We start from the raw sequence: 13,279 nt of genomic DNA on the forward strand, positions 1-13,279 counted from the left end.
AATCCTCCTTGTACTTTTTCTGGAATATTCATGTAAATCTTTCTTTTGTTCATATTTTGTCACGGTTTTATTGAATTTGAGCTTTGATTAAAATCATGATGACATGCTGGTAATATTTTGTAGTTTTTTGCTCAATGGACCCTTGTATACGCTAAAATGCGACAAAATTTTCTATTGTCAAATTACTTAATTTCTGGACCTACTGATATTTCATCTAAACAAGACAAATAAGAATGACACAATATGTGTACTACTTTATGTTAACCAATATTTCTTGTCCCTTAGATACATGTGCACTTATTAGGACAATACTGTCTGATGTCTACAATAGGTGTCCCAAATTGAGCCCTTATTACGTGTACACCAGACAGTTACGTGAGTTGAACTGTCTCCAATAGAAGCTAAAACGTTATATGAATTTACTACACAATGTACATAAGACAAATTTACTACACAATGTACATAAGACATTTCTTTACTATAAGGTCGTGATAAGTCTGCGCAAGTTGATCTTTCTTGTCAGTTGTTGTCCTGTGACCGTAACAAAAGGACAACGCACAATGTTACGTGTTTAAGATACATAGTTTGGTGTTTGTGTATTCTGAAATATATAGCGAGATGAAGCCGACAAGAATTAACCAACACTTTATTATGTGTGGTCCCTTGTAAATCCACGCACCATCCTTCTGATTAGCCTGCTACACTCGACTCTAGCCGTCAGCGCCCTACCCTGTAATATTAATTAGACGAGGTTATCATTACAGACTGAGCTTCATCACGAGACGCGAAACTTCCGTCAAATCGATCCCTGATCATACCCTTTTGAATGACCATGGATCACGGTTCGACTGGCCTCTAAGACTAAAATCACAAGGAATCTTGTAACGGGAGCCTAAATTGATAACTATCTTCGAGAAATAACATTAATTGGTGTGAATACTTTTTTTTAATTCTATCACTTTATGCGTCGATTGTAAAATGTACGATTTAATTTAGCTTTGTATGGACGGTATCTGATTGGCTCTGTTAAGGTTATTTCCTGTCAAGGTTCCTGTAACTCGGCTCCTCTGCTAGCTCGTGTTCTTTACATATAGCTGATAATTGCTAACGATTGGCCTTATTTTATGTCATTAACGTTAATTATGGTGGAATGGGTGCTAAGGCTATAGAGATGTTCCTTGGTATTATAGAAACCCTAACAAGTAAACTATTGGCACTTATACAATTTGATAGGGCATTTTGTGAACGGTTGGCTTACTTCAGTCTCTTCAACTTACATCTCGTGTATCTTCAATGATGGCGACGTCTTTATCAGGATAAGATAACCGGAGCTGTACTTAAGTCATTAGTCTCGTCTTCTTTCATGATCAATAGATCATCAGGAAAAAACGAACCATGTTATTGTATGACTTGTACGGTCATTGACATACGATTTATATAATTCACATACAGATTTATACATCTATCAAATCAATTATTTCGAAGCAGTTTACAACTAATACAAATTTAATGTGCTTTGTGTACTCTTCTTAAAATGCGTTTACAATGATAGTTTATTTCAGTACATACGTCTGTATATAAAAAGTAAGTAGTATACAACACAAGTGACATCATGATAAATATTACTGCTTGATATTATAATATGAATATTGAGATATTGTATTACCAAAAATCAGAAAGATCAATGCAGATAATTAAAGAGAGGTAACCTGTATGGGGTGTCATTATAGAGAGGTAACCTGTATTGTGTGTCAATATAGAGAGGTAACCTGTATTGTGTGTCAATATAGAGAGGTAACCTGTATGGGGTGTCAATATAGAGAGGTGACCTGTATGGGGTGTCAATATAGAGAGGTAACTTGTATGGGGTGTAAATATAGAGAGGTAATCTGTATGGAGTGTCATTATATAGAGATAACATGTATGGTGTGTCATTATAGAGAGGTAACCTGTATTGTGTATCAATGTAGAAAGGTAACTTGTGTGGGGTGTCATTATAGAGAGGTAACCTGTATGGGGTGTCTTTATAGAGAGAAATATAGAAAGGTAACCTGTATTGTGTGTCAATATAGAGAGGTAACCTGTATGGGTTTAAATATAGAGAGGTAATCTGTATGGAGTGTCATTATATAGAGATAACATGTATGGTGTGTCATTATAGAGAGGTAACCTGTATTGTGTGTCAATGTAGAAAGGTAACCTGTGTGGGGTGTCATTATAGAGAGGTAACCTGTATGGGGTGTCATTATAGAGAGGTAACCAGTATTGTGTGTCAATGTAGAAAGGTAACCTGTGTGAGGTGTCATTATAGAGAGGTAACCTGTGTGGGGTGTCATTATAGAGAGGTAACCTGTATAGGGTGTCATTATAGAGAGATAACCTGTATGGGGTTTTAATATAGAGAGGTTATCTGTATGGGGTGACATTATAGAGAGGTGACCTGTATGGGGTGTCATTATAGAGAGGTAACCTGTATGGGGTTTTAATATAGAGAGGTTATCTGTATGGGGTGACATTATAGAGAGGTGACCTGTATGGGGTGTCATTATAGAGAGGTAACCTGTATGGGGTGTCATTATAGAGAGATAACCTGTGTGGGGTGTCATTATAGAGAGGTAACCTGTGTGGGGTGTCATTATAGAGAGGTAACCTGTATGGGGTGTCATTATAGAGAGGTAACCTGTCTGGGGTGTCAATATAGAGAGGTTATCTGTATGGGGTGTCATTATAGAGAGGTAAACAGCATGGGGTGTCATTATAGAGAGGTAACCTGTATGGGGTGTCATTATAGAGAGGTAACCTGTATGGGGTGTCATTATAGAGAGGTAACCTGTGTGGGGTGTCATTATAGAGAGGTAACCTGTGTGGGGTGTCATTATAGAGAGGTAACCTGTATGGTGTGTCATTATAGGTAGGTAATCTGTAGGGTGTGTCATGTCATGCAGTTAACCGGTAAAGTGTGTCACTGGAGACAGTTAACCTGTATGATGCATTAACATGTTCACCATTACTATGCTATAGTAAACTGTTCACCTGTATGATGTGTTATTTCAGAGACAATAGGGGACAAAACAGAGATAAGTGAGGATGGCCAACCTAAACTAAAACAGCGGCGCAGTAGGACTAACTTTACTTTGGAACAGCTGAATGAACTGGAACGATTGTTCGATGAGACACACTACCCAGACGCCTTCATGCGGGAAGAGCTTAGTCAGCGACTGGGTCTGTCAGAGGCCAGAGTACAGGTATGGTAGTCAAAACGTTTACTACCATTGATAAAAAGACACCATAATTCATCCTCCTTAACTTGTCATTTATCTCCTGAATTGACAATTTATCTGTCAAGTATACAATGTAAAACCACTCCCACTTTCCACAAGGCGTCCTTCGTTTTAGATTATTTCTACAGTCATCGTGTTGTCGATCGTGCTTCATATCGACAATTTAATATTGAAATAGCATGTTTAGAAATAATGGATCCATATTTTATACATTTTTTTTTTAAAAATCAGTCTTAATATTGAACAGGAGACACTATTCCGTAACCGATAATTTACTTACAATAAAAAGTAATGTTCGTGCTGAAAGGTCGTCTATTTTTCTTTTCCTATCCTTGTTTTGATGAAACGTGAAAACCAAAAAAATATATAATCGTACTAAATGCAGTGCTATATGATAGTTGTTCCCTATACTTCGTGACCACGTTGTTAAATCTATTGTGTAGGAATATCATATTCCGTTAAGCAAATTGTTTCTCAAATATCTCTCATTGAAATATTTTTATCGTAACACAAACATGTCTGCGGACATTTTTATTTGTCTATTTGTTATTCACTTTCAAAAATGTTCATTTTTCGTTTAATCAAATTCATTACGTACCACTTCATTGATAACAAGCTGTTACTAATGAGATATACGTTGTGAAGAATATGTTTTATCGTCGACCCGGTACAAATGTCCTTCATAAATTCAAATTAGATATATATACTATGCGACTTCTGGTTAATAGTTAAAATCAAAGTATCTTTCCAATGCATCATTCATACTCTAAATTTTAAGGCTTGCTCCAATAATTTTGTCCATCATATTGCAATATTACATTTATTTACAAAATCAGTGTCATCTCCAAACTTCGCCAGCATTTTTCATCAGGCTGGTGTTCGTTACCTTGCGGAAACGGAAATGTTTAGAACATAACCATTTCCGTTTCATAGATAACTGTCTAACGTATGACACAGCTGCTTAAAAAACCATTTATCCGGAACTGCAGTATTGCTGAGAACTTCAGAAATCCAAACCGATAAAGGGAAAGAAAATGATGTTCCCTTGACAACCTGATAATTGTGATGTTCCCTTGACTACCTGATAAATGTGATGTTCCCTTGACTACCTGATAATTGTGATGTTCCCTTGACTACCTGATAAATGTGATGTTCCCTTGACTACCTGATAAATGTGATGTTCCCTTGACTAACTGATAATTGTGATGTCCCCTTGACTAACTGATAATTGTGATGTCCCCTTGACTACCTGATAAATGTGATGTTCCCTTGACTACCTGATAATTGTGATGTTCCCTTGACTAACTGATAATTGTGATGTCCCCTTGACTAACTGATAATTGTGATGTCCCCTTGACAACCTGAAAATTGTGATGTCCCCTTGACAACCTGATAATTGTGATGTCACCGGGAAGATTTGATAATTGTGATGCCCCCTTGACTTCCTGATAATTGTGATGTAACATTGAAAAGCTTATAATGTCGCCTGAAAGACCCGATGACTGTGATGTCACCCAGAAGACCTAGTTATTGCGTCGATGATTTGAAAACCTGATGACTGTTACGTCACCACGGATACCCTCCCCCCCCCTAAAATCTAAAGTGAAAAAAATAATGCAAATACTCGTCACATGCACATCTAGAACTTTAAAATGTTTTATAGATTAAACAGATACAATAAACATATCACAACATTGAATTTGAGAAATAAATTATACAATACAAACAACATAAATTACCAATTACAACGATATCTCTATATCATTTTAACAATGTTTGAAGGCCTTAATATAATTATGATTCATATTGTAAAACGACAATTCCAGATTCCCATCATTTTCGATGAATTTCAATTTGGAGGTGTTTTTAGACAAGGTAGTGGTCATCTGCCCTCCCCAGCCATTCGCTTATCAATGCGATGAGAAGATGTCGATTTCTTGGTATGTAAACCTCACAACGCTGAACACTTACTATGCAATACTTGATCAGTACAGTTCAGAACTCACAAGATCATGGCTGTCATGCAAGCCGTCATCAGACGACAAATAAACTCGTAATACAGTTTAGAGTTTACAAGGTTGATAATGAAAGTATTTCCTTCCTTTTGTCCAAAGTTTACATAAATGATGTCGATGGCGATGAAGACATTTACCCTTTTGGAACGCCTTGTCTTTTCTTGAGTCTCCGTGTTATTTTTTCTGTTGTCAATATTTGCCCTATAGTTTTATCGATTTTGAGTCTGAGCGCAGATTCTGTTGATACATGTATGTCTGTGTTTTCCTAACTGTTCTTGTGTTATATGAAGGTCTTTGGAATATAGTCTAAGAAGTGTCAGTATTGTTTTATTATCAGTACCAAATCTTACTTACCCATCAGCAACGTGACTGTACATTTAATCATATCGGTGTAAATATCCCAGTATAATCTCAGTTGTTACGTCCATATTTTTGAGATCCTAAATAACGCTTTCATATAAAAATTATCTTGCAAATTAATTAAACGTTATGACTGTATTCTTAAAGTCATTAGCAAGACAAAAACGGTGTATAGACAACTGGTCCAAAACCCCAATTAAATTTGTAAAATATTGAGATTGATATCTGACAATTTAGAAATATTTTTTTTGCTGTTGTCTTTTCATCGTTCTATGTTTAGGACCGATCACTAACAATATTTTTCCTGCAACACATCAACCTCGCTCTTTTATAGATAGATATCGGCACTAAAGTTAGATGTATTGAGTTGTTTTATTGATGTCAATGAGATAGATTAGCTGTGTACATATTTACAAAGTAGTTTGTTTCCCTCTCTCAGCGGTCACTCGCATTGGCAGATGGTCATCACTGTGAAAATACTCGATAATTTGCCTCATTTCGTAGACAGAGCCACAAAAATTCGCACAGAGGTGTACCATCGCGTATAGGTGGGGTTGACTGGCTGTACAAAGGGGCATGATCTTGTCAACTCCCTTCCATTGTCGACTGTCACTCATCCTAATTGATTCTTTTGGATTAATTTAGAAGTAAAATCAGTGAACGAGTAGGTCCGTTTTCTTGTCATGGGCAATAAGAGGAACATATCAAAATGAAGAGAAATTCAATAATTTGCGAGCAATGTTTGCATTTGAATTATCAAACACGTGACCCGCACGCGTCACGAGCCTGGCAACAATCTGCGCCAAGACGGGCCTAACGACAGAGTTCCCGATCCAAGCTCCTTCGGGACCCCGACTAATTGGATAACAGCGTCTCAACTATTTCTTGGATTATATACTGGCCACGATGCTTATATAATTGGCACTTTGAGGGCACATTAAAAGCCGAGTTTAATTTGATTAATTTGGGAGCCATTTGACGAGTGTTAGTTAATATTAGTCGCTAATACTGGGGAGGAAGGGTGGAAGGATAGACTCTGGTCCCCTGGCGCCTCAGCGATCCATGTCAAGGCGTGCATTTGCCATGCGCTCAGACATATATCAGTTCACGATTCTTGTCTGACGTGACCACCAAACTCGACATGGCTAGGTCAGTGTTGTAGACGTAAGTATATGTAAATAATTCGACACTTCATGGCTGACATTTGCAGACGCGATCTGATATATAAAAGCCTATGGAATTAGCATACTCTGAAATGTCAAAGGACATCGGTAATAAGAAAGGTGTTTGAGTTTGTCTTGTATATGAATTATCTTCTTTGTTACCCGTTATACATCCTCAGACGCCATGGATGTCCTTTGTGTATAGTAGATTTGATCATACATACTATTATGTTTGCATAACGGCCACAGGGGTACTAATATACACAGGTCTAGGCGTGGTCAATTCGGAGTTATTGCCCTTGTCAGATTTCATAACGTTAGTCTATATTATTTGCTTTTACTGCTCCTTGGCGAATTCACACATCCACATATGATTTCCAAAATGGCTATAGTAATGTTCTAAATCAAAATATAGGTAAAAATAAATGTCATAACCCACGACGAGGTCAACTCGCCCCAAAATTGATAGCCATACCTGTCACATAACTGCATTGTTATCAGTGCAATAATATCGATTACATAAATTGTGTTATGACAAGACACCAAACAACAAATGGAACCCTGATCGAACGAAGTTTCGTGATAATAAAAAGGTCATAGTGTTATATGCATTGCGACGTGACCAGAGAAAAACAATGTCACTAATGTAGATATTATAGTCTAATCCAATGTTGTTTTAATAAATATTTGCGAAGGCATTTAAGTAATGTTAGACAATATTATATTAATCCTAAACTATTTTAAAACTCACAACACAATTCTTTATATATTTGTAAGATTACAAAACATTTATTTAGCTGAGTTTAAGGGCAACATCTCTGTTTTTTCTTATGTGTTATTGCATAAGCAACTATAGTGTGTTGATGAATAATATCAAAAATTAGGTAATGTTAACAATTAAAAACAACTCTCTTCAATATTAAATGTCAAAAAATCAGTGAAGCAACTTCATGACCACTCTCCTTAAATATAAAACGTGTGAAGTGACTTCATGCCCGCATTCCTTAAATATAGAACGTGTGAAGTGAATTCATGCCCGCATTCCTTAAATATAGAACGTGTGAAGTGAATTCATGCCCGCATTCCTTAAATATAGAACGTGTGAAGTGAATTCATGCCCGCATTCCTTAAATATAGAATGTGTGAAGTGAATTCATGCCCGCATTCCTTAAATATAGAATGTGTGAAGTGAATTCATGCCCGCATTCCTTAAATATAGAACGTGTGAAGTGAATTCATGCCCGCATTCCTTAAATATAGAACGTGTGAAGTGAATTCATGCCCGCATTCCTTAAATATAGAACGTGTGAAGTGAATTCATGCCCGCATTCCTTAAATATAGAACGTGTGAAGTGAATTCATGCCCGCATTCCTTAAATATAGAACGTGTGAAGTGAATTCATGCCCGCATTCCTTAAATATAGAACGTGTGAAGTGAATTCATGCCCGCATTCCTTAAATATAGAACGTGTGAAGTGAATTCATGCCCGCATTCCTTAAATATAGAACGTGTGAAGTGAATTCATGCCCGCATTCCTTAAATATAGAACGTGTGAAGTGAATTCATGCCCGCATTCCTTAAATATAGAACGTGTGAAGTGAATTCATGCCCGCATTCCTTAAATATAGAACGTGTGAAGTGAATTCATGCCCGCATTCCTTAAATATAGAACGTGTGAAGTGAATTCATGCCCGCATTCCTTAAATATAGAACGTGTGAAGTGAATTCATGCCCGCATTCCTTAAATATAGAATGTGTGAAGTGAATTCATGACCGCTCTCCTTAAATATAGAATGTGTGAAGTGACTTCATGCCCGCATTCCTTAAATATAGAATGTGTGAAGTGACTTCATGCCCGCATTCCTTAAATATAGAATGTGTGAAGTGACTTCATGCCCGCATTCCTTAGATATAGAATATGTGAAGTGACTTCATGCCCGCTCTCCTTAAATATAAAATATGTGAAGTGACTTCATGACCGCTCTCCTTAAATATAGAATGTGTGAAGTGACTTCATGCCCGCATTCCTTAAATATAGAATGTGTGAAGTGACTTCATGCCCGCATTCCTTAAATATAGAATGTGTGAAGTGACGTTATGCCCGCTCTCCTTAAATATAAAATATGTGAAGTGACGTTATGCCCGCTCTCCTTAAGTATCAAACATTCTGTCAAATGCCGTCTTTGAATTTTAAATATAATGTAAAACGCCTTTACAACTAACCTACCAAAATTTGAAATTTCTATGAAGGGCCGTTTCGACCACACTACGTAAATATAAGAATATTCTTTGAAGCAATTTCTCATCGAATTTCCTTGATTAAGAATAATCGGTGAAGCGTTGTCAACACGATTCTATTTATATATAAAATATAATTAAATCAACTTCACCACCACTCTGTCTAAATTTAAACGAGTCTGTAAATATTCCGGAACACTGTTTTGTCGTATCTTACTTTAAGTATTCGTATCAGGTTCATACACAGTAAAAACAGAAAAGGGAATGAACATATGTTACAGATTTGTTAGTTTTCGGAGTCACAATAATGACACGTTTGTGACAGAGTGGTTCGCCCTCAATCTGGTGTTGGTCAATATATAATTGCGCGTGCTAAATAATGTGTCCTAAGAGACAGATTCATCGAGGTCAGAATTGTTTTTTACATCTGGAACAATGGAATAGTTGTGGTTGAATAAGAGAAAAATGCTACGTTTTTGGGATTCGGTTACAGTTATAGACAGAAATATTCTTTTCTGCAACAAAGTTGTTGGTATGATTCATTGTGGTAAGAATTTTTTTCGGGAGACAACTCGCTGTTCAAATACAATAAGGTAAAATTATTAACATATATGTTTGTACTATAAAATGTAATAAAATCTTAGTTTTATTTTACCTGTGATAAATTCTCTGGGTAATTCAAAGTGTCATCCTTATTGATAAACCACTCTAACAGCATATTGTCAAGTTTAAGCGTGCGATATGATAAATACTTAGATAAGATATTTAGATATTTTATTATCAATGATTACTGATAAGTCTAAACAGCCACGAATGGAACAAAATCTATCAAATTATAATATCAGTTTGACAGGTCTATATGAACGATCTAGTGTACAAAGTAAAATATTAGGTTTAAATAGTATGAAATGATTTACGCATAAGGTAAGATTTTGAAAACCGGATATCTATGCTTTATTAAGATAAAAAAAAATTCTCTATTTTTCCCCCGGGTAATAATGAATTGTGGAATTGCTATTCTCTAAAACGAATTAATCTAACGAGGAGAGTTGTTTCGTTAATACTCATATAAAGAAGCTGGAGACATCTTCATAGGAATTTATAAACTAATTACAACCTTTTCATGAGCAGTATGGTTATTCAAAAGCAATCTAAACAAAGGCTTTAATCGGGTTTGACCTAGAGAACAAAAATTCTTGTGTACCGAGTACGGTGCTGGGGATTGAAGATGTCGGTGAAAAGCTTTAGTCACCATGAAAGTTAGTTACTATTAATCCATTTAATTGTCTAACAAAGCTATCGCACAACAGGGAGACGGTTTCGTCGCAATATAGTGCGTGCTGGTTAATTGCCTATATAGTGTATAGGTATACCAGTTCGCTTTAAGCTACGTTAACCACACGTCACCTATATTGTGAGAGCCTCCTTGAGATGATGAGCAAACGCTCGGCTAAAAATCCGGCAGCAGCCATTCGAACGTGCGAACAACAAGCATATTCACAGTGAAAGGCGATAAAGAAAGAGCAATAATTACACAGCGGAGATGTTTATTAGATTAAATGTAATTGAGGAAATTTATCTTTTCTAGACACCATCACCCGATCAAGCTCTCAGAATAGTTCGTCAACTAACGATTTCTTGGAGTTTTCAGCGAGTGGAATTAAAATCAAATTATCTCCCAAGTCTAGCAGTGTTTAAGATAATCTACGATGAGACAACGAGCGAGGGAACTTGCACAACGTAGCATTTTGTGGACGATCAATTGCACTGTCAGGCCTTGTTATGTCATTGTATTTTATTTTATTCAATTATCACCCACAGGTGGAGGGCGTTACAGAATTTAAAAGAAATTTGAAAAGTAGGACTGCTTATATAACAATCATTTTATGGAGTCTTGAGACTTATATTTGACAATATTCACAAAACACCTCATGGTTTTATGTTGCTAGTTCCGTTTTTATGTCCCGATCCGTAATTTGTCATTAGCCGGATCATCAAGGTGGCAAGAACGCTTAATTGGTTACTTAAGTTACATGAAGTGAATCTTTATGTCCTCAGCAGGGTTTAGTTATGTTGTTTCCCGTCTGTGGGAATAACTTGATTGATATCAGGATGTTGTATACGTTTTTGTTATCGTTTTGGCCCTCATTAAATAGAACAAAGTGTCGTTAAATAGAATTCAATGACACGGGTAGAAACGAAACGCTAGTAAGTGTAATCCTTAATCCAATCAAACAATGGAAAATTGTTTTAAAATGTCATGAGGATGTAACTTATCTGAAGACGGTTTTTGTAGATTAGACATAGTTTGGTTGTTTAGTTTTTCAAAGGACATTGCTGGTTCATTTCTTCTGAATGAGTTTAGTATGCTCAAAGTCTCGAAATAAAGTTTATGTTAAGATACCATGACACCAACAAACAAAGAATTCCTAGGTTTGTTCAAACCAACAACCGAACGGGACCTTACTTACGCTTTGGAAGTAACCTTTATTATTTTGTCCCTGTTAAGATGACTAATATTTCTTTATAATTTTCATGATCAAACTGGGAGATTTTGTTTTCCTTGTCTCCATTATTCGTTATTTCTGTTGTTTATCTATAGATGTCCTCTTAGACATCAGGTCATTCTAATATTATCACGAAAGCTGTTTGACGTCTTTCTACTCATGACATTAAAATGGTTTCCTTTTTTTCTTTTTCGAATATTGGCTACATCAGACTACGAAAAAGGGGATGTTGTCTTATAAGTAAACGGCAAAAATCAATCTCCTCAACACATTTCTACATCCATCAGTAGTCAAATCCCATCACCAATTTCTATATCTATTGCTACACTTTCGCTATACCTAATGTTACATGTTTTATACGCCCATCACTAAATCTATCGCTAAGCTCTTCACATCACCCATCGCTAAATCCATCGCTACATTCATCACTTAACCATCGTTGCACTCTTCGTTTCACCTATCGTTGCATCCTATGTTTCACCCATCGCTATACCTTTAACTAGACCCATCGCTAAATCCATCGCTTCATTCATCCCTAAGTCCATCAATTCGTCCATCTCTTCAAAGACTACATATATTGCGTCAACTGACGCTACATCGCTATCCATTGCCTATTTTGGATTTATACTGTTCTTTCTCAAAACCCTTTACTTCGTTACATTCATCTATAACGTTTGGTTCGATCATTATTGGTTAAAGATGGAAAATATGTTCCTAAAGCTTTCAAGTCGTTTTCGCTTATCGTGTATACTGAGAACTGTGTAACTACATAATGTGATATTTCCTAGGTATAAAATGTTACTGTGTTCGGTAGTACCTTGGCATAATATTGTGGTGTCGGAAAAACAACTCTTTGTCCATATATCTATCAGTGGTTTTATTTCAATGTTTTATAAAATTGATATTTACAGGCATTCTTGGCCATTTTATTGTCCAGGAAGCATGTTACATGCTAAGTGTATTTAACAGTTATTAATAAAACCATTCCCTGTCGTGATGGTCAGTCAATGCATTCGCATCGCTACATGGATACAAAACTATTATGCGAAAACATTCTCATTATCCACTTATATAATTACAAAGTAACAAAAACATAAACAAGCTTTGAACCATGTTTATGGTGATTAGCCGCAAAAACTTCTGTAGTGGTAGGTTTAAGATATATCATGGTATTAATGTATTTAACAAATTTTTGTGGTGATTATTGACTATTAAGATGTAAGAAACAAGACAGTGGTAATCAATGGATTATTAACATAATTTCTTAGTTCTTCTAAGAATCTTAATTGATTCATACTTATTAGATAAAATGTGTGTAAATCAAAGGCTTGACTTTAGGAGGTAGTCTGTGGTTAAATAAATCATCGTGATGACACTACTGATGATGACATGGTGTGAAATACACTTAATTACAGAAATCAGATAGATGCAAATGGCTGTTATGTCGTATTGGCAAATTATAACTAAAATAGCATTCACAGTCGATCCCTATTTTCCCGACAAATTGTAGTTTATATTCCTTTCCTCTGGTTTTGACCATTTTTCATGAGAATTTCCCAGTCTTGGTGACGATTGCTGGTTTGTCATAGTCTTCCCAGGGGAAGTTGTTCGCTCACATTACACCAAGATAGTGTCACTGACAATTGATATTCTTTTCCTCCTTATTCAATAAGCCTGGTCACATTAGACACAGCTCTCGTATGTTACTAATAAT

General features: G+C 36.0%; 1 protein-coding gene across 1 annotated transcript in view; it reads left to right on the forward strand.

The window, feature by feature from the left end:
* Window positions 1–13,279, forward strand: part of LOC132548906 (short stature homeobox protein 2-like) — a 33,385-nt gene that overhangs the window by 10,946 nt on the left and 9,160 nt on the right. The window contains exon 2 of the mRNA XM_060212806.1: window positions 3,055–3,245. Coding sequence (XP_060068789.1) covers window positions 3,055–3,245 — 191 coding nt within the window. The remainder of the gene's footprint in view (window positions 1–3,054; window positions 3,246–13,279) is intronic.

This window comes from Ylistrum balloti, unplaced genomic scaffold, assembly GCF_031769215.1.
Source record: "Ylistrum balloti isolate Yb309-2 unplaced genomic scaffold, AGI_CSIRO_Ybal_v1 Utg370032, whole genome shotgun sequence".
In the NCBI taxonomy this organism is placed as follows: Eukaryota; Metazoa; Mollusca; class Bivalvia; order Pectinida; family Pectinidae; genus Ylistrum; species Ylistrum balloti.